The 27,975-nt window shown below is 39.1% G+C and overlaps 1 protein-coding gene and 2 pseudogenes across 10 annotated transcripts in view; all 3 read left to right on the top strand.

Moving 5' to 3' along the window:
* The window catches only part of Gdpd4 (glycerophosphodiester phosphodiesterase domain containing 4), a 106,713-nt gene that overhangs the window by 20,932 nt on the left and 57,806 nt on the right, over nucleotides 1-27,975 (top strand). For 5 of the 10 annotated variants that reach the window (XM_087212006.1, XM_021248265.2, XM_021248264.2 and 2 more), the window contains exons 4-11: nucleotides 4,026-4,082; nucleotides 16,308-16,401; nucleotides 18,939-18,998; nucleotides 25,054-25,152; nucleotides 25,225-25,318; nucleotides 26,122-26,199; nucleotides 27,167-27,312; nucleotides 27,676-27,758. In XM_087212006.1, the coding sequence (XP_087068132.1) occupies nucleotides 4,026-4,082; nucleotides 16,308-16,401; nucleotides 18,939-18,998; nucleotides 25,054-25,152; nucleotides 25,225-25,318; nucleotides 26,122-26,199; nucleotides 27,167-27,312; nucleotides 27,676-27,758 (711 nt within the window). The remainder of the gene's footprint in view (nucleotides 1-4,025; nucleotides 4,083-16,307; nucleotides 16,402-18,938; nucleotides 18,999-25,053; nucleotides 25,153-25,224; nucleotides 25,319-26,121; nucleotides 26,200-27,166; nucleotides 27,313-27,675; nucleotides 27,759-27,975) is intronic. The other 5 variants (XM_021248266.2, XM_021248270.2, XM_021248267.2 and 2 more) reach the window with 4 other exon arrangements.
* LOC106008136 (centromere protein H pseudogene) lies at nucleotides 4,437-5,168 on the top strand (annotated as a pseudogene).
* On the top strand, nucleotides 19,511-23,105 carry LOC106008135 (TATA element modulatory factor pseudogene; annotated as a pseudogene).

Raw genomic sequence — 27,975 nt, 5'->3', positions numbered from 1 at the left:
TTCTTTGGAATTACAATATATTATTTGACTCATCAAACTCTAATATTAATTCATATATTAACTTTTTCCCTGGATAATACAATAACCTCACTTACCTCCTTTTGACTTATAAACCATTATCATCATATATCTTAATCTTATATACATTTTAAGCTATATATGACATTATTATTGTTGTTTTGCATAGCTAATATGCATTTAGATTGACCTAAGTGAATAGTGGCAAATGTATGGTACCCATGCCGCAGCCAGCTGTTTGTTATTGAAAGCTCTAAAAGGTTTACCATCACTGACCTAAGTATTTACCTTTTTTACTGCTTTTTATTTTATTGTGCATCTCTAATCTTTCATCTAAGATCATTTTTTTGCATAAAATATACCCCCTAGAATATCCTTTGATGAGAATCTGTCAGTGTCAGTTTCTTCATTTCTATTTTTATGATAGTGGCTTCATTTCATCTTTGTCCTTGAAGGGTATCTTAGATAGGCATAGAATTCTAATTTGGTAGTTTTTTTTTCTTTTAGCCCTTTGAATTTCTTATTCTAATATCTTGGTTTTTCTCTCTTGAGAAGTTTGCTGTCAGTCTATTTTTTGTTCTCTTGAAGGTAATCTGTCTTTTTATCTTCCTGCTTTAAAATTTTCTTTGCATTTAGTTTTTAACAATTTTATTATGGTACCCATGGATATGGTTTTCTTTATTTTTATTCTGCTTGAAGTTCTTAATTCTGTGGCTTTATGTATCTGTTTTGTTGTCAACTTACCTAAGCAGTATCTTCGTTTCTCTTCCCTGCATGGTTGCAATTTCAAGAGAAATTGGCTCAAAACTTGGGAAGCAGAAATGAGACAGCAGCTTTGCAGGTTGAAGGGTAATAAGCTGGCAGCACACATACATTATTTCTGATCTACAAATTTATCTTGTGCTTGTGAGAACCACCTGAATCTGCAACTTCCCCAACTTCCACAAGATCTCTTACTCTGTTGAGCCTTGAACCAAGTTTTTATTCAACTCTGTGGCAAAGAGTGCTAGATTCTATAGGTTTCCCATGCCATCAAGGCTAGAGGTGATGAAGGTCAGTTGCAGGGTTGAATTTGTCTTTGTGAGTTTCAGTTCATCTGTGGAGGTTTTAGTTTGTCCTTGGTCTTTCTACGTCATCTGCAACTTTTTTTCCTGAATCACAGCCTGACTAACATACAGTCACTTAAGGCCCAATACCAGATGTAGGGGAAACAACCTCTTGCACAGATTTTTCTGTAAGTTCCCATAATTTTATAAAAGCTAATCCTTGTGATAGATCTCTTATTCTGTATCACTCATAGTGGTTCTGCTCTGATCAAACCCTTAGAGATACAGTCATTGGGTTTTTTTGTTTTTGAAGTTTTAATGCATTTTGAAAAATTATTTTAAATTGTAGTACAATGCACATAACATAAAATTTACCATCTCAGTATTTAATTGTACAGTTGAGTGGTTAAGTACTTATACATTATTTGTAACCAACATCATCCAGTTATAGAAATCTTTTCATTTTACAAAATTGAAAATGAAATTCTGCATCCATTAAACAATGACCCACCCATCCCCTGAATGCCTAGCAACTATCACTTTTCCTCTCTCTCCCATTTTCCCTTCTCTTTCCTTTCTTCCCTCCTTTTATAGCTCTAATGGTAAACATCTCTTCATATTGGCCATTAGTATATTTTCTTTGGAGAAATGTCTATGCAAGTCCTTTGGTAATTTTTAATTGGGTTATTTGTTTTATTGTGAGATTTATAATAGTTATCAGTAACAGTTCTAGAGGAATAGAACCTTAAGGATAGGTGCTTTAAGTTGATTCTGCATTATCTAGAATTAGTTCTCTGATTTGATTACGTTTAAGATTTAAAGGGCCAATTTCCAGTGGTAAAGGAGACAGTGGTTGTTTGTAGCATGCAGTGGTAAAATATTTACTTATCACTTATAGATACTGTGCTCAAATACATATGGAAGCTAAGGCTTTGGCTGACCAAGTAGTTGCCTCCATAGAACACTTTAGTGAAATAAGCTTACAATGACTACTTTCAGTAGTAGAGGGATTGCACTCAGAAGTCTTGCCGTCAAACCAAACTCTCTGAATTCACTAGGATGGATAGGGGTTCCTGGGTTATAGGGACCAAGATGAGCATGGTTACCACAATGTTCAGCAGAGCTGATACAAATAGTAAGAATGAGCTGACTGAAGACATTTGACATTGGCTCGCTGATTACAGTGTCCCTAAAACTGAAATAGATAGGCAGCTACTAAAATCTTACTTAGATTTTTATCTGTAGAAAATCTTGTTCTCATAAAGAAAAGTCTGAATTGAATCACCACAATAGAGTATGGCTCCTCTACAAATTCCAAAGCAGACTCAAAAGCTCTTCATGAAGGGAAAACTTTGGAGAAGGACCCAGCTACCTGGCCAAAAGCGTTTGACTTCATTTTTCCACCTAGTTCTCCCCAAGGAACCTCTGGCCATTTACAAGGGTGGGTATGCATTGAGGAAGAATTTGGGAAATGGCTGAACACTTGACTCTGAACTGATACACAATTCCGGGAGATCCCAAAACACCATTGTGACTCATCAGTCAGACCAGGAGCTTTTGGATATCAGGTGATCAGTGGAGCCTTGGGCTTGGGCTTATCTTCACAGTGAGCCTTGTTGGTGCCCAAAACCATCTTATCATTAATTCTCTATTTCTGAAATGCATAGTTATGTAAACATACATACTCAGTAGCAAGGAGAATCCCTATGGCAGCATTCCATCATAAAATAGAGGTGGTATATATAAAAGAGAGCTCCAGCAGGTTCTAAAACAACAAATAAGTTACATAGATAATTTTTCATTGCTGATTTAGCAAATTGCCACAAATTTAGCAGCCTTAAACGATACCCATGTATTATCTCACAGTTGTGTAGGTCAGAAGTGAGGCATACTCAGTTGGATACTCTGCTTAGGGTCACCAAAGGCTGAAATCAAAGCGCAAACTGGCCTGAGCTTCTCCTTGGAGGTTCTGAGTGACAGTCCACATCCAGATTCATTCAGGTTATCGTCAGAACCCAGTACTTTGTGTTTGTAAGACTGAAGTCCCTGTTTCTGTAGCTATTGTCAGCTGGGGATTATCTTCATTTTCTAGAGGCCAATGTTTGATTCTTAGTTTGAGGCCTATTCCACCTTCAAGCTAGAAGTTATGGGTAAAGTTCTTTCCATACTTCAGATTTCTCTCATTTCCCTTCTATCACTATTCTCTGCCTTCCTCTTCTGATTTTTAAGAGCTCATTTGATTATATTGGGCTTACCCACATAATCCAAAGTTATCTTTCTCTTTTAAAATTAGATGATAAGAAAAAATCTTTGACAAAATCCAGCATCCATTCATGATGAAAACCATGGGGAAAATAGGGTTAGAAGGACTTTGTCTCAGTCTGATAAAAGCCATTTGTGACAAACCAATGCCTAACATCATATTAAATTGGGGAAAACCTGAACACTTTTTCTCTAAAATCAGAAACAAGACAAGGACATCTACTATCACCACTCCTGTTCAATAAAGTACTCGAAACATTAATCAGAACAATCAGGCAGAAGAAATAAATAAAAGAGAAATATGTAGGAAAAGAAGAAGTTAAATTATCATTATTTTCAGATGACATGATCCTCTACATAGAAGATCCACAAAAATTCCACCTAAAGATTCCTAGAATTAATAACCAAATTCAGAAGTGTTATGGCTTGTATCTAGACGTCCCCTCAAAGCCTCATGCAGTCAGTCATAGGTGAGGCTTTTTCAGAGGTGGCTGACCTAGAATGTGTGATTCTGGGATTAAAGGTATGTGATTACAAAATTAGTCCACTGATTAATTTGGAACCTGCTCTAAGCTGGGTAAACTCGATAGAATGTAAGAGGGGCAGAAAGAAACTGCTATTGTTGCTTGCTAGTTGCTACTTCACTGCTGGCTGTCTTCTGCCTAACCTGCTTTGCCATGGACTATTTCTTCTATGCAGTGTCCTTCTGCCATGCCACCCTGCCTTGCAGATTATGGACAGAAACCTCTACAAACTGTAAGCCAAATAAACCTTTCGTCCTTTAACCTTAGGTGTCAGATATTTTGTCTCAGCAATGAGAAAAGTAACTAAGACAAGTAGTGTAGCAGGATACAAAATCACACAAAAATCAATAGCATTGGCCCAGGGATTTAGCTCAGTGGTTCTGGCGCCTGCCTTGCAAGTGCGAGGTCCCGAGTTCGATCCCCGGTGCCCCCCCAAAAAAAAGAAAAAAAGAAAAATCAATAGCATTCTTGTACACCAATAACAAACTCACTGAGAAAGAAATTAGGGCTCTCTTGGCGCTGCCCAGCCAGCGATGGAGCAGCAGGCGGAGAAGCCTCCAGGGGTGGCATCCTCGGACCCCGCAGCAAGGACCACATGGCGCTGCTGTTCAGGCTGAGAGCACAAACAAAACAACAACTCTTAGAATATAAGTCGATGATTGATGCAAATGAAGAAAAAACTCCAGAACAAAACCAAGAAAAACAAATTGAAGCTAAATTTGAAGACCTGCAAAATGAAATTGAAGAGGTAAAAATTGCCTTGGAAATGAAAAGTCTTGCATTGAGCAGGATGCAACTTTCAGCTGCACTTAAAAACGACCTGGAAAAAATTAACACTGGGAACAGTGTGCTCATGGATACCATGAAAGAAGTATTAAAGCTAAATAAATCAGTAATGAAATTACAGCAGGAATCTTGGGAATTAGAAGAAAAACTACTTGATGTTAGAAAGAAGAGATTTCAATTAAAACAAGCTTCAGAAAGTAAGCTTTTAGAAATACAAACTGAGAAGAAGAAACAGAAAGAGGAGTTGGCCAGTATGGAAAATTCGGACAAGATAAAGACCATGAAACAAAGCCTACAGAGGGAGATACAGATTGCTGCAGTTATTCAACATGTGCTCCAGAACCTCATTTTGGGGAATAAAGTCAACTGGGCAGTGGATCCAGCCCTCAAAGAAACTGCTCTGGAGCTTGAAAAGGATCTCACCATGACCTACTAAGAATTCTGTTTTGGGCCAGGTGTGGTGGAGCATACCTGTGATCCTAGCACTTGGGAGGCTGAGGCAGGAGGATCACTGCAAGTTCAAGGCCATCAGAGAACTGTATTTTGCATTTTTGGGTTTTTGTCTTTGATATGTCATTTAAATAGCAAGTTTCAGGTAAAATGAATTTCCACTGTTTTTGGAACTATCCTAATGCTGTAATTTTTTTTTTAGCTTGAGTTAACACTATAGCATAGAATCACTTATTTTAAATAATAGTAAGGTGACTAAATACTCGAAAAGGGGGAAAATCTTAGTCATAGAAAAAAGACATCTGGTCCAACCTGTGATGAATATGGACTTTTTTTTGATATTCCTGGCAGTCCCGGCTTTTATTTGTAATACTTATGTGCATTTATGCATTTGTCAATCAAAATACAGAGAAGTATCCAAACTGTTAAAAATAAAAAAAAGAAAGAAATTAGGAAACAATACCATTTACAATAGCATGAAGAAAAATTAAATACTTAGGAATTAATCTAACCAAGGAAGTGAAAGACCTCTAAAACAAAAATTATAGCACTTAGAAAAAGGTGATTAAGGAGGATATCAGAAAATGAAAAGATATCTACCGTTCTTGGATAGACAACCAATATTGTCAAAATGGCTATACTTCCAAAACTGATACACAGATATAGTGGAATTCCAATCAAAATACCAATAGCTTTCTTCCCAAAAACAATCCTAGAAATTTATATGGAATCAGAAGAGACCCAGAATAGCAAAAGTAATCTTAGGCAACATGAGCAAAGCAAGTATCATCGAAGTCCCAGATTTAAACCCAAATGCACAAGAACTAACATCAAGAATTGACAAATGGGACCCTACCAAATTAATAGCTTCTGCACAACTAACAGAAACAACTGACAGAGTAAAGAGACAACATGCACAATGAGAAAAAAATTTTTCCAGTTATTCTTCAGAGGACTAATACTTAGAATATATAAAGAACTAAAAAACTTTAGACCTCCAAAAATAAAAAAATCAAATTAAAAACGGGCAACTGAAATGAATAGACCCCTCTCAGAAGAAGTACAAATGGCCAAAAATCACATGAAAAAATGTTCAACATCTCTGGCCATTAAAAATGCAAATTAAGGACTGGGGATATAGCTCAGTGATTCCAGCACCTGCCTTGTAAGCACAAGGTCCCAAGTTCGATCCCCGGTACCAAAAAGAAAAGAAAAGAAAATGCAAATTAAAACAACACTGAGATACCATCTTACTGCAGAAAGAATGGCCATCATCAAAAAATCAAATAATAAATATAGTGAGGTTGCAGGGGAAAAAGGGAACCCTCTACATTGATGGTGGGAGTATAAATTGATACAACTACTATGAAAATCAGTATGGAGATTCCTCAGAAAAGTAAAAATAGAAATTCGTCAAGAGATGGAGAGAGTGGGGAGATAGAAAAGGGGAAGAAGTTGAAAGGAGTGTTGTCTATATGTACCAACTCCCCACAAGGGATGTAATCATTATGTACTACTGCAAACTTGTACTAGTAAAAAGTAAAGATAAAAAAGAAGTAAATCTAGAGACACAGCTTGGTATTTGAGGTGAATTTTCTTTAGAAGCAGCAGCTAACATACAGGAAACATAAATGAATGAAACTGGATTAAAGTAGATAAAATTTCCAGCTTGGAGATATAGCTCTGTGTAGATCCCTGTGTACTATGCATGAGGCCCTGGATTAAATCCTCAGCAGTGTAAAAAGAAAAAAAGAGATTTGCTAATATCTCTAGTTATCTGTCAGAAATCCTCCTCTGAGTGGATATAAAGTAATTCAATGTCTCAAATTACTTACACAAATTTTTTTCCACTACTAGGGATTGAATGCAGGCCCCTTACACTGAGCTACATCCCCCACTCTTTTTTCTTTTTTTAATTTTGAGTCAAGGTCTCACTAAGTCACTCAGTTGCCCAGACTAGGCTTGAATTTATGATAAGCTTGCATCAGCTTCCCAGAGTGCGGGGATTATAGGCATGTGCCACCATGCCAAGCTACTTGCACAGTTTTTAAATATACAATGTCTAACAGTTAGGCGAAGATAAGCCATATTAGTGCTAGAAGCAATGGATAACAAAAAGGATATTAGCAACTCTAGGTAACTGATAGCAAATGTAAACAACTGAGGTATCAGGCACAAACTTCTAAATAATTGTTCTTAACATGTTCAGATGGACAAAAATTAAGAATTTCTATTAAAAAGGGTATCAAAGCCAGAAACAATGGTACATTCCTGTAGTCCCAGATGCTTGGTAGGCTGAGGCAGAAGAGTCGTGAGTTCAAGGACAGCCTGGACAACATAGCAAGTCCTATCTCAATCATATACTGGAATAAAATTCTGAGAAATGTAGTTTCAGTTCAGCTAAACTTGACCCAGTTAGTACACCACCTCAGTCCTCCAATTGTCACCTTGGTATCTATGCACACTTTCATTAACCATCCTTCCTTCTATCTAACATGATGAAATTATCACTCATACAACTGAAAACACACCAACTCATTCCCCAAGAAAGGACATAAAGTTCCTTTATCATGACTGAGTGATGTTCATTCTTCTAGCTTAAGATTGATAGTTATGTTCACATAACACATTTTCTTCACCGGTAGAAGAATGGGAGGTGTGTGTGTACAAGCATGAGCAGAATTCTGGCCCCTGTGACTTTGTCCTCATGTCACACTAGTGGTGATGTTGTATTAGATGGCAAGAGAGACTTTGCAGATGTATTTAAGGTTACTAGTCAGCGATTTTATTTTATTTTTAGTTTTAATTTTTATTAGTACATGTTTGGAGTACATAATGATTATGATCCTTGTGAGGAGTTGGCACATATACATAACACATCTTAATTCTTTTTCTCATCCCCCTTCCTTTCTCTACCTACCCGCTCTATCTGTTGATCCTTTTCCCTTTTGGAAAAGAATTATCTCCCTATTTCCCATTATCAATCTTTTATTTTACTCTTTATTTTATCTTGAGTTCCTCATTTGAGAGAAACCATGCACTACTTAAGCTCGTGTGTTGATTCATTTCACTTAACATTATGGTTTCAAGGTGAGCTGGAAAAAACGATTTCTGAGCAAAACGTTTTTTCCTGCTGCTAGCTGACCTAACTGACAAAGAGCCACTCCCAGCACATACCCCTCCCACACCTAAAACATGTCCTCCTTCATTGTCTTTTGTTCTCAGTAAATGTCTGTACCCTCAAGATGATGTAATCCCTACTTTCCCGCAGTAAATGAGATGAACTTCTGTGTACTTTTCTATCCAATCATGTAAACTAAGTGTAGCTTCCTCAACCAATGAACTGATGTTAAGTGCCTTGCTTCTGTATCCATGCCCCTCTTCCCTTGATCCCTATAAACCCTGCTCATTGCCAGCTCTGGGCTGATTGCTTTGTAGAGAAATCCCTGATCAGTCCTCTGATGTAATAAAGCTGTACACTTGCCTCCAGCCTCTGGGTGCATTCTCAATTCTTCTTGGCCTGATCTTTTTTTTAGTTTTGTACCAAGAGCATCTTTAATAACAAAACCTTACTGTTTTACCTACACAAATCTTAAACTGGACTCTTCTCTAAAAACTATAGCACTCTGAAAAGAGATTGAAGATGATATCAGAAAATGGAAAGATATCCCCCTACTCCTGGGTAGGAAGGATCAACGTAGTGAAAATGGCCATACTTCCAAAACTGCTATATAGATTCAATGCAATCTCAATTGAAATCCCAGCAGCATACTTTACAGACCTTGAGAAAAACAATCCAAAAATTCATTTGGAATCAGAAGAGACCTAGAATAGCAAAAGCAATTCTAGGCAATAAAGACAAGGTAAGGGGTATCACAATCCCCACCTTGAAACTACTACAAAGGTACTCTGATAAAAACAGCATGGTACTGGCAAAGAAACATACTTGAGGATCAGAGGAACAGATTAGAAGATGCAGAAACAACTCCAGGCACATACAGCCACCTCATCTTTGACAAAGGAGCCAAACACCCTCACTGGAGGAAGGATAGCCTCTTTAATAAATGGTGCTGGAAAAATTGGGTTTCAACTTGCCAAAGATTAAAACTAGACCTGTATCTCTTGCCATGCAGTAAAATAAAATCAAATTGGATTAAAGATCTAAATATTAAAACAGAAGTGCTGAACTGGCTTTAACAGAGGTTAGGTAGAACTCTTGAAGACATTGGTGTAGGAAAAGATTTTATGAACAAAACTTCAGTTGCCCGTGAACTAGCACAAACAATCAACAAGTGTGATCTCTTCTTACTAAAAAGCTTCTGCACAGCAAGAGAAACCACCAACAGAGTGAAGAGACAACTGGCAATGTGGGAAAAAATGTTCACCTAGTGTTCCTCAGACAAAGGTCCACTAGCTAGAATCTATAAAGAATTTAAACAAATCAGACCCCCCAAATTTAAAGACCCAGTCCAAAACTGGGCATCTGAAATGAACAAAGACATTTCTCAGCCAAAGAAGTAGAAATAGCAAATAAACATATGAAAAAAATATTCAACACCACTGGTCATTCGAGAGATGCAAATGAAAACAACGCTGAGATTCAACCTCACCTTAGAAAGAATGGCTGCTATCATGAAATCAACCAATAACAAATGCTGGCAGGGCTGTGGGGAAAGAGGAACATTGCTCCAGTGCTGGTGGGAGTGCAGACTGGTGCAACCACTGTGGAAATCAGTATGGAGATACCTCAAAGAACTAGGACTGGAAGTCCCATTTGACCCAGCTATTCTCCTGCTGGGTATCTTCTCCAAAGAATTAAAAGAATCATACCACAGTGATATATGTGCACCCATGTTCATAGCAGCACAGTTTGTGATAGCTAAAACTTGGAAACAGCCCAAATGCCCATCGGCTGGAGACTGGATGAAGAAAATGTTTTTTTTTTAAATGGAGTACTACTCAGCCATAAAAAATGAGAAATTAGAGACATTTATAGCTAAGTGGATGCACATTGAGGCCATACTCTTCAGTGAAATAAATAGGACACACGTGAAAATACTGAATGGTTTCTGTAGTGTGAGAAACTGAGAGTGTAAATAAGGACTAAAAGGTATAGTAGATAATGTGATATAGGAAGAAAAGAGGCGAAGGGGAAGGGGAAGTGGGAGGGGTAGGGGAAAGGAAAGAAGGGAATGGAATTAATATGAGAAAATGAAAAAATGGAAACAAAGTCTTTGTAAATAGGGAGGGATGGAGGAGTTGAAGGGAAGGCAGGGAAAGGGGGAAAAATAAGAACCAAGAGAGATTTTGTAAAGGTGCAAATTTCCAATGATGAATATCATTATATTATATACCTAAAATGTACCAATAAAATAAAATTAATTAAAAAAACAAATCTTAAACTGGAGATGGTAAAAGTGTAAATATATTCCAATAATGTGTTTATTTATTTAGTACTGGGGAGCAAACTCAGGACCTTGCATTTGCCAGACAGGCATGGTGCCACTGAGCTATATCCCCAGCCCTTACAATAAGGTGTTTAGCAATGTTTACTGGGCTGTGTCTTCCATAAGTTTATGGAAATTATTGGGGATCCCATTAGTGAATAAATACAGGAATAAATGTTTGCAGGCAGCTTTTTTTTTTTGTACCAGGGATCGAACACGGGACGTTGTGCTTGCGAGGCAGGCAGTGGAACCACTGAGCTAAATTCTCGGCCCAAAATTTTGGGAGGATTTTTTTTTTTCTTTGTTTGGTACCGAGGATCGAACTTGGGTCCTTGGGCTTGCGCAGCAGGCAGCAAAACCACTGAGCTAAATCCCTGGCCTCTAACTCTTTCTTTATTTATCAAGGGGAGTCTTGTTCAGCAGTTTTCTCAAGCCCAAGGAGTCCCCTTTTAGTTATCTTAATCAGAACATCTTTTGTTTTTAGATGACCTGTGAGAACCAGTCATAACAATTAGCACATTATTTTTTGACCAGTGAAAGATTCCCAAGTTGTTCTACAGACAGCAACCAGTCTTGACATCATTTTGATTGACTGGCAACTTGGATAGAAGCATGTCCTTAAATTTAATGACACTTATTTTACCTATAAGCCATTTTAAGTTGTAGACAGAAATATTTTAACCTATATAAACTGTTTTCCATGGAGATCCCAAAAAAGGCAAAACTAAGAAAAAATTGTGGAACTCAAAACAGCTGTAGGTATTGCAACTGGTCATTAGCACAAATTGGACAAATGAATGGACAAACACACACAAGACAATTAATTGTTTATAAACCAGAGTGAACTCAGATGTATTTGGTTATGGCGTTTTTATGACTCAAGCACAACTATTATTTTAGTAGTGTGGTAAACAAGACAATAGTGAGACTATTCACACAATCTACTTAGAAGGAGGAAACTTTTTTATCCATCTGGTTCATCAGAGTGGTTGGTGTTTTCTGAAATAAAACAAAAAACCCCCAAACTTGAGGTTGTCTATTGGTTCTCAGGTGTATGAAGTTCATAGTCCTTCTTCATCTTCTGGTGTTTCAGGCAGTTTCAATTTTACCCTGGAGAGGTGAATCCAACTGTTTCCTGTATCTTAATGACGAAAGAAGTGGTTAATAGTGTTGTGAGATGTTGTATTAGGCAACACTTTCCTGATGGTTGGGCTGCCTTCTGAAGATCCCTGAGGCTGAAATAAAGAACTTAACCAACTCCTTTAAAATACATACGGAGGTTTGCCTACTCCTGTCATGGAAAAAGAATTTTCAGGACACATCAGTAAAATATGGATGAGAAAGGTTTATTAGAGGTAGAGTCAAGAGTGGAGTGCAGGTGCACAAGGAAATGAGAAACAATACAGTTGGGAACTAAGAATCCTTTATGTGTTTCAGAAGGTGGAAATCTGTGGAATTAGATAAACTACAGCCTTAGTGGGTGGGAGAGGATAGCCCAACCCTAGTGAGATAATGGTCTATTCCTGTGAAAAATCCCACAAGGATGGTCCACTCATGGGTGAAAGTGAACCATTTGCAAGTAAGAGGGAATGAGCAGAGCCATTTGTAGCTGAAAAGAATTTGCCCAGGTTTGCTGTTTTAGAAGAAAGAAAGTAAATAAACTGGGCTTGTGTTTTGCAGTTTTTCTTTAAAGTACATGTCTTAGTTACTTTTCTCTCATTGCTGAGACAAAATAACTGACACCCAAAGTTAAAAGGAGGAAAGGTTTATTTAGTCATAATCAGCTGGCTGTATGGCAGAGTGGCTTGGCAGACAGACCTTGCAGAGGAGAAAAAGTTCATGGTGGCCAGATGGTAGCAAAAGCAACAAGAGACCTTAACAGTGTCTTTGTGCCCCTTTTATCTTAACTAGGCCACTTAGAGTGGTAGCACTCACACCCTTAATCCTAGTGACCTTGAGCCTAGCATTGCTCCATGAATCAATCCCAATGCCACACACTCTAGATCCGGCCACCCCAGAAAAAGCCCCACCTAGGAAGGAGGCTTTGAGGGAACATCTAAACACAAGCCATAACATTCTGCTCCAGCACCCTAGAGACTCATGCATATCTTGTTGGGCAAAAAAGCATTTAGTCTATCTCTAAGAGTTTCCAAAGTCCTAAAAGTTTCAGTATTGCTCAAAAGACCAAGTCCAAAGTCTCTTTTGAGATTTAAGACAAATTTTTAGCTGCAAGCCCCTGTACAAATGAAAAGAAAGTTAAACCTTTCTAGCATTCAATGGCACAAGATGGGCATTTCCATTCTAAAAGTTATAAATAGGGGGATACAAAGGAATGGGACCAAAGCAAGTCCAAAATCTAGGAGGGCAAATATTAAATCCCATAATTTCACTTCTAGCATCCTGCAATCTGTGGAAAGCTGTGAACTCCAAAGGGCTTGTGTGGCTCTGCTCCTAAGGCACGGGAGTGACTTTGCCTCCCATGGCTTTTCTCTGGAGCTACCTCTGTTCCCTCCTTGCAGTTTTCTTCAGATGATCTACCCTCCTGGCTTTTCCAAACTTCTGCACCTTTGGTTTCACACTCACAGCTTTACGCATTGCCCTCTCAGGGGCATACTGCCTGGCCTCCCAGGCCTTCTTCTGAAATCTGGGTGGAAGCCTTCCTGACCCCACATCTCTTGCATTCTGCATGAACCTAAAACCAACACCATGTAGATGATGACAAGATCTGCCACCAGCTGGAGCAGTAGCCAGGCTTCTTTCTCTTTCAGCTGTAGGAGTACAGTGCCTATGAATTAGATCCCAAGGAACAACTTCCCTAGGAAGCTGCCATTCTGGAACATGGTGCTCTGGAGCTCTCTTCTTAAAGCAAAGCCTTTCACTTTCACTTTTCCTTCTTCTTTTTCTTTTTTTGTACCGGGGATCGAACTCAGGACCTTGTGCTTGTGAGGCAGGTGTCCAAACCACTGAGCTAAATCCCTGGCCCTTCACTTTTGTATTTTGGAGGCTGCAATGGGTGGAGTCTTGCTGTTTTTTTGTAATGACCTCAGGCCATCTTTTTATTTTCCTGTTCTTTCTCAGTAATTAAGATCTCCTCTGCTCCATCTTTCCAGGCTACAGCTCTGTAGGGGACCAGATGGAAAGATTGAGGCCTAATTGGCCTCCTCTGTGAGCACTAACAAAGAGGGCATGCAAGTGTGCTGACATGCTGCAAGGAAAAGTAAAAGTCCTGTGGTTTACCCAGACAAGTACCACAGAGGGAGGGAGACAGATGAATCCTGTATAACTCTAATTGCTTGTACCTGTGACTAAGTGAATAAAGCCAAATTGTGCCAGTCATGTAGGGTTCTATGTCAACGGGAGACAAGAGCCCCCTGGCCCTCCAGATTTTAACCTGATTCTGTGTCTCTTTATCTTTCATCCTCGACACTCTTTGTCAGGATCGAGCTTGTAGGCTGGTTCTACACAGTTCTACACAGTTCTGAGCTTCCTTTATGGCCAAACTCAAACTGTTTTAAATCATTTTGGTGGGCTCTTTGCTCTTGAGTCTCAACATAAATCTGGCTAAAAGCCCCCAACAGTAGCTATTGCCTTAACATTATATTGTCTTGAAATTTCTTCTGCCACATTAATTAGTCCATCAATCTTAATCTCAGTCTCAGGCAGTCTCTGGACATGAGCAAAATGCAGACAGACTTTCTGCCAAGGCACAACACATTGTCTGGAGTCTAACAGCCAATTCAGTCTTTCTTCCTAGTAGAAAGCTCCCAAGCCTGGTCTTTACTGGCCAGATTTCTGTCAGTCTTCTGTCCTTCTGAGCTCTGACCAGAATCTCCCATGATCCCCTCTTCATGTCAAAGCTGAAAAGCAACTGAGTTCTCACTGGGGCCTTGACTAACAGACCTGAGCTTATCATAGTTCACAGGTTTGGGGCATCCCTTGTTGCATACCAACTAAAATATAACTTTTGTTTAGTTTCTCCACCCTCTGTGTTTTAATTCCACTCAGGCCCTTCCTGAGGACCAAATAATGCCACAGTTGGCTGATCCTCAGAGAGTGAAGCTGCAAAGACTTCATCATTGGCCTGCTTTGCAGCCTCCTTTATAATCCATTTCATTTCTGCTGCTGTGGAACAAAAAATGAGGATGAATTGGACATCTCACCAGGTCACATCCAAAGCCACTCTTAGGGTATGGAAACCATCAGCAAACTTCCGGATCCTCAGAGAATCTACTCATTTTTCCCTTGCACTGCTGAACATCTGTAACTTCTTTGCTGACTGAGTTGTCTGCTTGCTCACTTCTGCTGAGGTCTCCAAAATTCTCTGGGTTCCTGATGCCTTTGATGTCTAGCGAGGTTTCTGGGCTGCTGTGCAACAAAGTCCCTTGGCTCATTGTCCAGTGAGGATTTCCAAGGTAAAGTCCTCCTAGCTTGACTAGTTGAGTGGGCACAAAATAGTCCAGTTCTTGGTATGACAAGGAAAGAATTGTCAAGTGTACACCTGATGGTAGGTAGTAAGTAGCTACATTTATTGAAGATCAGAGACAAGGGTGAAAGGAAAAAGGCGGCCTGATCTTGCTATACCTCTAAGAGCTGCCACACTGTGGACTGTAAGTCTGCCGTTACAAAGGTACATGCATTTTCCTACAGTGACTCAAGTTTATCCTTCTTTATGGCAGAAAAGTACTCCATTGTGTATAAATATACTTTCTTTATCCACTGATGGACATATAGACCACTTCCAAGATTTAGCTATTATGAATTGTGCTGCTATAAACACAATATGCATGTATTACTATAATATGATATCTTATTTTTTTTGGTACCAGGGATCGAACTCAGGTCCTTGCACTTATGCAGCAGGCAGCGAAACCACTGAGCTAAATCCCTGGCCCTATAATATGATATCTTTAACTCTTTGGGGAAGATACGTAGAGAGAGAATAGCTGGGTTGAATGGAATATTTAGTTTTCTGAAGAATCTCCCCATTGATTTGCATAGTGGTTTTACCAGTTTATACTCCTACCAACAATGTAGAAAACTCCCTTCCTTGTCCCTGGCCCCGCTCCAGTCACACCAGCATTTGTTATTATTTGATTTCTGAATGACAGCCATTCTTTCTGAAGTAGGATGATATGCCAGTGTTGTTTTAATTTGCATTTCTCTTATATGGACAGGAAATAATTTCTGTTACCTCGAAAAGAAAAGTTCTTTGACATATAACACCTACACCAAAAATAACATTGTTACTCTTAATAAATTGTTAGCAATTTTCTTTCCTGCAGTACTTCAGGAACAAAATAATCAGGAGTGTTTTTAAAGGACCCTGTTCTCTTACACAGAACAGAGCAATTAATATGTAGTTATTATTGCAATTATGTAAGAAAATATATGTGCACATGGATAAGGAAACTGACAAAATAGAAATTATTAGTTTTGATAAGGCAGCAAATTTATGGGATGACTCTTTTCTCTTTTGCTATTAAAGAATTTCTTTATTATATTTTAAAGAGGACATATTTTTTGAAGACATGTTCTTAATAACTTTTAAAAAATCCTACCACTTATAGACAGCACACTGATGGACACACTGCCTATAGGACAAAGTTGAAATTCAAGAAATTATCTCCAAAGCTTTCATAGATGTCTTCACAAAGTGCTTTTCTTATGTCCTTCCATTTTCTTATCCCTCTTCTAGTCTGGTCTCCTCCCCATATTTGATGCAGATGTTACTCTGATTTCTGCTGTATTTTAAGGATTGAAACACTTTTTTTCAGGGTCGTTTTTCTAGTAACAGGAGCCTGGTTCTTCTGGTCCATTCTAATGCTGAGTTTATTTGGGATACTGACTGTCTACACTTCGTTGTTATTGGTGAGTAATGCTTCCTATTTCTCTTTCCTGAATAGCCCTGTGAGGTACTCCTACCTGTGGAATAGTATCTAAATGGCTTTGGGAGCCATCTGTGATCACTGTAGTCTTAATAGAGTTGGGGTTTATGTCAACTTCTTGCCTTTTATGCACAAGGTATGGGCAGCAGGGGAAAAGGCTAATGCTCTTACAGGATATATCTGACTGATTTGCCTTTTTGAAAGGGTGGTAGGACATCTTTTCTCTATTCTTCTGTTTCATAGTCTGTCCAGGGGTTCACTCAGTGTTGTCATTTTAGATACTCATGGCTTCATATCAGCAGTCTTTCTGGGCCTTGAAAATAAAAACTATTCTACTGTACACAAGTTGGTCAACTAGCCCAGGTGCAAGGTACATCTTAGCAAAAGTCTTTTGGCAATAATGTGACCCTGCTTCTATTGCCTGGGATGGTATGTAGGGTAGCATGAGAATTTATACCATGCAAGAGAAAAGTCTGTGGAAATGGGGAACTTAATGGGAAGATAACTTTAATAATTTAATAGTTTTTCTGTGCCCATTTATACACAGAGAACATTTTTTCTTTTCTTTCTTTTTTTTTTTTCTTGTTGGTACTGGGGATCAAACTCAGGACCTTGAGCTTGCAAGGCAGGTGTGGTGCCGCTGGGTTAAATCCTTGACCCCAAGAAGATTTTTTTCTGATTTCACCATTCTGTGTCCCAACTGATTTCCTATCTGACACAAAACAACTAAACCCTATTATCTATTTCCATTTGCATTCATTTTTTCTTTAAACAAAATGTATTATTATATAAGTACATTGTGACAAGTACTAAGTGTATAGAAGTCAGTAAAACATGTAGTTTCTGTTTTCATGCAGGGTACTCCATAGAGATACATATGAGACAAAAAGTTACAACTATTCATTCACTGAGTGTTTAGAATCTAGTAGGCAACTAAGTCATACACAAAAATAACACAAATGGAATATTATAATTACCATTAGGGAGGTCTAAATGAAGTTCTGCAGGAGTTCTGAGAAGAAACAGGATTAAATAAGATCTCTTAGAAGAGTAGGATCTTGAAGAGATGATGAATTTGGTAGTATGAATGGGGAAGACCATTTCTGGACTGAGGGTGTACATCATAAGAAAGTAGTAATGACACAGAAACATGAAATGTCTTGTTCACAGGAACAGGTCAGTTCTCTCAGCATGTAGAGCAGAATGAAGAAGAATGAGGAAATATGTCTTGTGACAAATTTTGGAAGGGCTAGAAAGTAAGACTGAGACGCTCACATAAATGAGGCTGTTATTTAAGAAAGTCATTCTGGAAGTTGTGGTGTAGAGAGTGTCTAAAGGCAGAGAGACCGATTAGGAACTTCTCTTTTTAGTCAAGAAAATGCAGAAGTATGTGCTGGAGGCCAAACTGTGGGCTGAATTGTACCATTTTCATACACAATCAGCACAGAATGCTATTGTTAGCTTCTAAGGTGAGTGTGAGCTCCAGTGTCTAATAAAGTAGTTGCACTTTAACAGACTTTCTACTCTACTGTACTTCTTTTTGAATAAATGCAATCAGAACAGCTGTGAAAAAGAAAGGAAATCTCAGTTCTTTTCCAGCTTCATCATTATTATATCACAGTCCTGGTCAAGTTGTATAACTCTTCTCTTAGTTTTCTCCTTTCTCAAATGAGAATGATCAAAATGTTTAACAAAATGATACCTAATAGGGCTGAGTAAAGAACAAACGAAAACATGTACATGAAATTATTTTATTAAAAAGGTAAGCCATGTCATTCAGCCTGTCATTAATATCCCAAGCATCAGAGGACTCCACTTTTCAACTTCCATCTTCATTCTGACTTGATGACTGGCTAGATTTAGATTTAAATCTTAGATTTCTTTTTTCTTTTTTGTTTTTTTAGACAGGGTCACACTCTGTAGTTCGGGCTGGCTTTGAACTCACTATGTAGCCCAGGCTGGCCTCAAACTCAGTGATCTTCTTGAGTGCTGAGAGTACAGGTGTGCGCCACCATGCCCAGCTCAGATCTTAGATTTACTGAGCATATACCAGTGTAAATGGCAGTTATATCGTCAATATTGTTTCCCTGGGAAAGAGCTTTGAAGTTACTCCTGGAAGGGCTGGCACCTGACCTTTATTCTCATGAAAGTGAGTCCACTGTAAGTAATACCAAGAATTAAGTCCATTATAGGGAAAAGAAATGGGCAGGAACTTAGGAAGGGCATCAGTGTGGTAATTATTATTAAACCCCAGAGGAAATAATAGTGAATCCTTGTAGTGCTGATAAACAGTACGATTAGGAGGTGTTCTTTAATCTGGTTTGAAGGGTCAGTGGTTTGAAGAGAGTTTTTTTTCAGGCAGAAGAACAGCATGGCAAGCTTCCATAGGCTAAAATACAGGTGTAGCATGAAGTAAATATGGTATCTGGCCATAAAAGGCATTTTGAGCTATAGAATAGTGCTTTGGACAACAACTTAGTAATTTTAAAATAACTCCATCTTTCTTCTTTGCTTTTACAGATACTTGGAGTTTTGTTGCTTTGGGAGAGGATTGAGCTATATCTGCACACATGTCATAAGGTAAGACATCTGAATCCTCACAGGAGACCTTAGACCAGGACTAAATGTGCTCCAAGACACTCAGTGTTACATATACCGTCACCCTTTCTTTCATTGTTCCCCTAGAGGGAAGAGATCTGCTTACATAATTTAAACTGAAATAGTTAAATTTCTAACAGTTGTAATTGATTTACTGAAGTTGCTGAACCCAAGGGGAACTCATACTTTATCCTGTTTCACTACTTCATATGAAACTCAGTCTGTGGCCCTGTTCTTCCCATTCATTTAAGTCTTAGGCAAATCTACCTTTCTAGTCCTTTTTATTTCAGTCATTAAAATGTTTTTAGTTCATTGTAGCAACCCAAATTCCAACTTTATTGATCTCAAAACATTTTCCCTATCATGTTTGGGGCTGCCCCAAGCCCGCAGTGGTGGAAAGGGCATGATGACCCCTTCACCTGTCCTCCCTCCAAATGGGGCCCAGGATAAGAACAAATAGGAGAAAAGAACACAGTCACAGAAAGAGGCACAATATGAGCATCGGGTGTATGCATAGTTGACTCTTTCTCCCATGGTGTTTTTCCTTGTGTTTTCAGAGACTTTCTGCTGGGATCCCTGACTGCCACTTTCTTAGTAGGGTCAGTGCCTGTCTTCTTATAACCCCCTGAAGTTTCTCCTTTGAGGTCTTTTCATGCTTTCATAGTTTGAATTCCTTTAAAATGATACCAGTACCTTCTTCTCTGGTGTGGGCGAGTCACTGAGGGTGCTCTCCAGTCTCAGGAAAGACTTTGGGGCCATGGCTCCCTGCTGACAGGGCTGCAGAGTGGCGGAGGGGTCAAGACCACTCTTCGGAACCCTCCCTGGGGCCCGAGGCTGGTCTGCCTGGCCCTCAGCCTTCTCGATGCCGCCTAAGGAGGAGTGAAGAGTTATTCAACGCTTCCCAGCTCTCCAGCTTTGCCAAGTGGGCCCTGCCCCAGGCCCACAAGTCCATTGATAGGGTCCTGGACATCCAGGAGGAGGAACCGAGCACCTGAGTGGAGACCATTCCCCACGGAGAGCAGGGAGTAAGTTCCCCTCTTAGTGGAGAATGGGTTACTTCAAGCTGGGGTTGAAATCAAACACTGAACCTCAGGGTCCACCAACAGCCTCTCCTAAAGCAATTACAAAGCCGGTTTGGAGGACTATAGTAGATGAATCTGAAAATTTCTTCAGTGCCCTTCTCTCTCCCATGGATGTCCAGACCATTCAGAAGAGTCGAGTGATATCAAAGCCTCCAGCTGAATCATAGTGAGAAGAAGTGAGAAGCACCTTACATGAGTCTTTACACACTGTACAGTCAAAAGCTACTGAAACAACTGATACAAAAGTGAAGGACTCTTCTTTGTATATCAGAGAAAAGTCTGGCAGTAGTTACTCTATCACCTAGAACTGAAGGCCAGCATGAAGAAACTGTTTATAAAGAACCTGATGGGAAGGTGCCAACTATACATTTGAAAGTATATGAAAGCATAACTAATGTAAAGATAACTATGGAAACTGTATCTGTTATTTCTACACACTCTCTCATGGCAGAAATGTGGCTTTGGAACCTATGGAACAAAAACATGAAGACAGACAAATCAGTATTCCTTCTCCTCCTGTTAGTACCTTCTCATCAGATATTTCTACCACCAGTGATGTCGAAGTTTTAGATCATGAGAGTGTTATAAATGAGAGCTCAGTGAATTCAAGGCAAGAGACTACAGATGCAAGATCAAGTCTTAACCTGAGACAGACATCTTTCCAGCTTCTCTCTGTATCTGCTTTTCCTGAATATAATCATTTAGATGATTTCCATAAACTAAACAAGAGCTGTTGCTCATCTGATGCTTTTGAAAGAATAGACTCATTTAGTGTACAGTCATTAGATAACCAGAGGGTAAGCAAAATTAATTCAGATGATGAACTGCCAGGCAAGGGATATGCTTTAGTGCCTGTTATAGTTAATCCTTCAACCATAAAGAGTATATTGAAGGAAAACCTGCAGAAGAAGAAATGAAACATTAAGTGTACCTTCTGAGGAAGCAGAAATGGAAGGAAGTGGGCAAAGTGCAACTCCTGTTAACTGTGAGCAGCCAGATACATTGGTTTCTTCTACACCTGTAAATGAAGGACATGCTGTCTTGGACAAGGTGGTAGAGCAGTGTGAAGCTGCTGAAAGTCTGCCAGAAGCATTTTGTGAGAAGGAAGATGTTTGCAAGACAGTTGAATTTCTTAATGAGAAACTGGAAAAAAAGGGAGCCTCCATTATTATCTCTTAGTAAAGAAAAAGCACTTTTAGAAGAAGCTTGTGATAACCTAAAAGATGAAATGTTCAGAGTGAAAGAAGAAAGCAGTAGCATTTCTTCCTTGAAAGATGAATTCACCCAAAGAATTGCAGAAGTAGAAAAGAAAGTTCAGCTAGCCTGCAAAGAGAGAGATGCTGCTAAAAAAGAAACCAAAACTGTAAAAGAAGAAATTGCCATTAAATAGTAGTGAGACTGCAGATCTTTTGAAAGAGAAAGATGAACATATTCAAACATTAATGGAAAAGAGCAACAAACTTTCAAAGCAGCAGCTGCATAACTCTAACATTATTAAGAAATTGAGAACTAATGACAGAGACAATGAAAATATTATTGCAAAACTGAGCAAAAAAATCTAAAGAGATAGAAGAGGAGTTACACCATTTAAAATAGGTTCTTGATGGCAAAGAAGAGGTTGAGGAACAACATAGAGAAAATATTAAAAAACTAAATTCTGTAGTAGTATGCCAAATAGACTTCAAATTGACTTCGACTTCAAATAGATACAGATGAACTTGAAGAAAAGAACCAAAATATTCAGGCCACTCTTGATAGTGCATACAAAGAACTTACTGATCTTCACAAAGCCAATGCTGCAAAGGATAGTGAGGCCCAGGAAGCAGCTCTGATTCATGAAATGAAAGCTAAAGAACTTTCTGCAGCACTACAGAAGGCCCAAGAAGAAGCCTGCCAGCAGCAAGAAACATTGGCAATTTGAGTAGAGGCCTTAGACTAGCAACATGCAGAACAAGCAGCTGCCAGAAAAGAGGATTATTTATGACATGAGATCAGTGAACTTCAGCAGGGACTCCAGGAAGCAGAGAATTGAAATCAAGAACTGAGTCAAAGCGTTTCATCAACAACAAGACATTGCTTAGACAAATACAAAATTTGCAAGCAACCCTAGGGTCCCAGACTTCATTGTGGGAGAAGCTGGTGAAGAATATTTCTGATAGGCTTAGTGAGTCCCAGACCTTGTTAGCAGCAGCAGTTGGAAGGGAACATGCAGCTACAGAAGAACTCCTTGCCAACAAAATCCAGATGTCTTCTGAGGAATCACAGAATTCTCTCTTGAGACAAGAAAACAATGGACTGCAGGCCCAGCTAGAATCAGAGAAAAATAAGCTCAGAAAACTGGAGGAAGAAAATAATTGGTACCAGGTAGAATTAGAAAACCTAAAAGATGAATATGTAAGAACACTTGTAGAGACAAGGAAAGAAAAGACATTGTTGAGTAGGCAATTAGAATTGGAAAAAATGAAAGTTGAACAAGAAAGAAAGAAAGCCATTTCCACTCAAGAAGCAATAAAAGAAAAGGAACACAAGTCATTTTCTGTTTCTAGTACTCCCACCTTGTCACGTTGGAGTTCAATACGTGGAGTTGATATGGCAGGGCTACAAACATCTTTTCTGTCTCAGGATCAGTCTCATGATCACTCATTTGGACCAATGTCTGCATCAGTGAGTGGCAGCAATCTTTACGATGTTGTAAGGATGGGAGCAGAATCAAGTGTTATTGAAGTCTCAGCTAAAGCTAAGGGAAGGGGAAATTTCACATTTACAGCTGGAAATTGGTACTCTAGAAAAAACTCCATCAATAATGGCTGAAGCGCTAGTTAAATTAACAAATCAAAACGACGAGCTTGAAGAAAAAGTGGAGATACCCAAACTTCTAATTCAGCTAAGAGATTTGGATCAAAGATACAACACTATTTTACAGATGTATGGAGAAAAAGCAGAAGAAGCAGAAGAACTTCAATTACATCTTGAAGATGTAAAAAATATGTATGACTCAAATAGATGAACTTTTTTATTTGGTACTGGGGATCGAACTCAGGTCCTTGCTCTTGTGAGGCAGGCGGCGGAACCACTGAGCTAAATCCCTGGCCCCTAGATGAGCTTTTAGACAGAAACTCAGTTAATTTCTAAAAAATGAATTTGTATCAAAGTGAATGTAAACACATAGTATCTCAATCCAGACTTCCAATAATTCTTTTATAGAAGTAGAAAAACATGATACAAACATGGTTTCTCTCAAAGAGTCTGTATCTCGTACCCACAGAACGAACAAATTTTCTCTGTCATTTGTGGGCCTATAGGACATTTCCAACACACAGCCTTTCTTATTTTGTTCTAGTGTAGATTTGAGCAGCTCTAGGAACAGTCTTTTGCTCTGTGTGTGTGTGTGTGTGTGTGTGTGTGTGTGTGTCTGTGTGTGTGTGTGTGTGTGTGGTGGGGGTTTCCGGGGATTGACCACAGGGTTAGCACACTGAACTATATCCACAGCCCTTTTTTTATTTTTTTAAGACAGGGTCTTGCTAAGTTGGCCAGGCTGGGCTCAAATGTGTAGCTCTCTTACCTCAGCTTCACAGAGTGCTAGGATTATGGATGTGCACCTCTATCGTTGGCTGTGTCTTGCTTTTTTATAGCCTTTTTCAGGCACGGTTACGATACCATGCTTGTGTTTCCCAAATCTGGAAACATGTCAAATTCTCTGAGTAGCATTCTTAAGTTTCTTGTTATACAAATGATAAATGCAAGTTGAAAATATAAATGTAAGAGTTATTTAGAAAGATGGAAATTGAAGCCATGAGGTCTTCTAGGGGAAGAATATAGGTTGAAAAGTAAACAAATAGGCCTTATTGATAACACCATCTATTTTGTGGTGGGGGCACCCTGAGCAATTAATCACTACTGGGAATTCCTATGAGTTGAACCATTCTGATTATCATCCCCATATTGTGGCTACTATAGAAACTCTGCATATGTTACCTGAGTCAATTAGTACTGCTATTTGGCTTGTGTCACAGCAAGATCTCATCATCTCCTTTGAAACCAGGATGCCCAATTCAGTTGCAGCATCTCTTCTTCATTCAAGCATAGAGGACAGCCACTACGGTGCTTTTCAAGGATGCTGACACTTTTGTCACCACTGTATTTTTCAGTGTCATCTGAGACTTCCCGAAAAACATTAGGAGAAGAAGTTGAGAAAGTCGAAGTATATAGTGTTCTGGAGAGCAGATGTTTTAATCTGTTCAGTAGATATTTATTGGATACTTACTGTGTGTCAGACATTCCATAAGGCACTGAGGATATGTTCATAAGTAATTCAATTATTATCCTGGATTTCATGAAGTTTTTAGTCTGTTGGGGAAAACATACATCAAAAAGGCAAGTACACACCTATAATCTCAGCACTTGGAAGGGTGAGCAAGGAGAATAGCAAGTTTGAGGTAAGCCTGGGCAACTAGTGAGAACCTCTCTCAAAAAAAGAGGCAATCGCCAGGGATTTAGCTCGGAGGTGCTGCCTGCTTCACAAGCGCAAGGTCCTGAGTTTGATCCCTGGTACCCTCCCCAAAGAGGCAATTATAAAATATTATTTACTTATATTGAGTATATCATTAAGGCTTAAAGAAGAGGTGAAGATTTGTAATGGCCATTGTTGAATCTGAGTGAGAGATAACCAAGCCATGCTGAGGGCCTGACTGAGGCTGGAAATGACAAATTGGTATAACATCAAAACATGTAATTGTGTAATTTTCCTAGCTGTGCTATACAGCAAAGACTGAGGATCAAAGAAATCAAGTGACTGGGTCCACCATTCAAGCAACTGATTGGGGATTTGCAGGATGGTTAGATTAAAAGAATAAGGAGATGAGGTCTCTGATATTGTGAAGATACACATACAATTCCTAAGGACAGTCCTGATTCAAACCTAGTTCCTGGAAATCAGATCTTTTCTGTTTCCCCAGATCCTGATTGTGTTAATGATCCTGGTGCACATTTTCTTAATGGTGATTTTATTCAAATTCTGGAATGAAAGGTGGCTGGTAGTTGGGCTGTCACTGAAGGTAGGTATCATCCTATAGCTCTTGGCACTATCTGTCCTGATGTATATAGCCTGACTTTTGACTTTGTCCCAGATCTTTGCTCCTTACGTGCACCTGAGCTGCATAATTCTGATGGTTATCATTTCCTGGCCTCTGACCTTCTACGTGGTGCATTTGGAAGGAAAAAGTATGTCATGTTGGGTAGAACCTTGCCTGATCGCTTCATCTCTGACTTTAACTTGCATATTCTACACAGAAAAACAGAAACTTGGTAGCTAGCTAACCCTATGTCTCTTTTAAATTCCTTTAGCTTGTTAGATAGGTGTGTTCATTTTGTTCTCAGTTAACTACTACGCGTGGATGGTCTCAGTATTTCCATGACCAAAAACACCTTCTTCTAAGGATTCTTTAGAAAAATAAGATTTTTCTCTATGTTGTCATCCATTGTCTATCTAGGGGCACATGTGAGTATAGAGGATACCTTTATTTCTCTTGGTCAGAGTACAAGCACAGTTCTTTCAGTTTACATTCAAATGTTACTAATTCAGCTAACACTAGGTCCAAAGTTTACTGATTACATATCTAAATAAGTCAAAGCAATCCTCTGTGAGGCTGTGTAATACCTAGGAACTTACAGCAAACATAGAAATGTCTCTTACTGTTTCCTACTGTAATGGAAACAAAAGAGCATGTAATCTGTACACTAATTTGGTTTGAGAATGGAGTTCTCTCTCTCCACCCTTACTGACTGAGAAACCAGTAGGATTTTCTCTCTGTATCTTCCTTTTTTTGCTATTTGTTAAATAAAGGGTGTTTGCTTTATGACTTGTGGGAGGTTACAGACAAGGAGAATGCAGGTTGGATATGGTGCCATTGTATGTTCGTGTATTTATTTCTGTGTAGAGGGTAAACTTTAGGAAATATGTTTGGGGAAAGAGTTTAAAGAGGATAATAATAAATTATTTTTCTTTTTCATTTTCTAAATTTTAGTTAGAATAAGAAGACACAGAATGGCATATTACGAGAAAGAAAGACTCAAGAAATGTAATATATTCACAAGGTTAAGAGGTTAGAGCTGGAGACCTAGATTTGAAAATCATGGAACCATAGGTGGTAACTTAAAAATGTACAAATGGGTAAAATCCTCAAAATTCTAAAATAGTAAGTGTTGGGAAATGACCTATAATACCAGAGATTATGGACAGGCTCTGTATATGAATGTGTGTGTACCTATGCACAGTGAGAGGAGGGGAGAGAGACAAGGGAAGGGAGGGAAAAGGGGAAGCAAATAACTAATGTTTATGAATAATTATTATGAATCAATGCTGTTATAAAAACTCTGTAAGGTTGATGTTTGCAGCAAGACAGCCCTATTTTATAGAAGACAGTAAAGACCAGAGTGGTTAAGGTTCATGTCCTTGTTCACACAATTAGGAAATGATAAGGCCTGGCTTCAAAACCCAAATCTCTGTTGTTTATAATGTATTTGTTTTTCCATTCCTTTTTTTTTTTTTTTTTTTTTGGTACTGGGGATCGAACTTGGGACCTTTTGCTTGCAAGGCAGGCGGCGGAACCACTGAGCTAAATCCCTGGCCCCCCAAATCTCTGTTGTTTAATGCCCTTTCCTCTGTCCTGCATGACCTGAATACAGGGGCATTTTCACATGATCTTTACAGCTTTAGGATTTTCTCAGAAGTAGCCAAGTTCCTCTTGGGAATCGACTTCTTAACATTCCCTCTTCTTCCTTCCCTGCCCATTCTCTGTTCTATTCTCTTCTCCATCATTTTTCAGTTTAGTAATGTTACCTTAATAGTAGTGTTTTATATTTGGACAGTCCTATACATTTATATCCAAGGGCCTGAAAGTAAGGAGGGATGTGACAGAAATAGAAAATAAATCAGCCAATCGAGAGTCAGTGAACCCTGTGGACAGGATATTTACTCAGACTACTGGTTTAAGGTAGTTAGTTGCACGATAATGGTTTTCCATCCCTCTTTTCCTTTTCTTTCACTTTCTTCTCCTTCCAACTTTTTAGCTCTACAATTGGCTGTTGGATTGCCCTTTTTTCTTATTCTCATATGTCTCTATGCGATGCCACTGGGGATTTATTCTCCCTGCATTCAAGAGAAGGAAGAGTTGGGACCTAAGCCAGCCTTCTTTGCACACAGAGGTTCACCCATGGTAGGTCCGAGTATGATGAACCTGAATGAGAATGGGGCGGGCACGTGGGTGAGAGAAAGAAACCTCAGTAACATAGGAGCCCCTGGAAAGAACATGGGCTTGTCTTGATATGACAAGAATAAGGAGTTAATTTTAGGGGTTAGACTTAAACCCATGTCTCCTTACTCTCAGTCTATTTCTCTCTACTTCATCCAATGACAGATCAGACAGAGGAGAATACAGGTAGCCTCTTTGAAAGGAGAATGAAAGGAACCAGGCCCTGCTTCCCAAAGTGCTTTCATTCCTAGATTCCATCTTTATTCTAAAAGGGATATTGGGAGGAGAGACTGAGGCATAGGGGTCTGATCTGCTTTTCTTCCACAGGCAGGGCCAGAAAATACCATGATGGCCTTTGAGAAAGCTGTTGAAGAAGGAGCCTCTGGTCTGGAGACTGATGTACATATAAGGTAGGAAAGTAGGAACTGGGGTGGAGGGTAGGAGGAGATGTGTCTGGTGCCATGGAAGAAAACCAGCACGGGCCAAGCTATAGAGAGGGCGAGCTACTCCTGTGTTCATGTGGCACAGGAGCACATGGCACCTCTCCTTTACCAGCCATACCTTTCCCTTTACAGTATCAACCATGGATTCACATGCCAGACATACTCTGTGTAGTTTCCACACATA

Source organism: Heterocephalus glaber, unplaced genomic scaffold, assembly GCF_053883595.1.
Source record: "Heterocephalus glaber isolate CG9 unplaced genomic scaffold, H.glaber_assembly_v1.0 deba00001428, whole genome shotgun sequence".
NCBI classification, from domain to species: domain Eukaryota; kingdom Metazoa; phylum Chordata; class Mammalia; order Rodentia; family Bathyergidae; genus Heterocephalus; species Heterocephalus glaber.
Note: the sequence above shows the minus strand (reverse complement) of the source record. Positions and strands in the feature narration are given on the sequence as shown.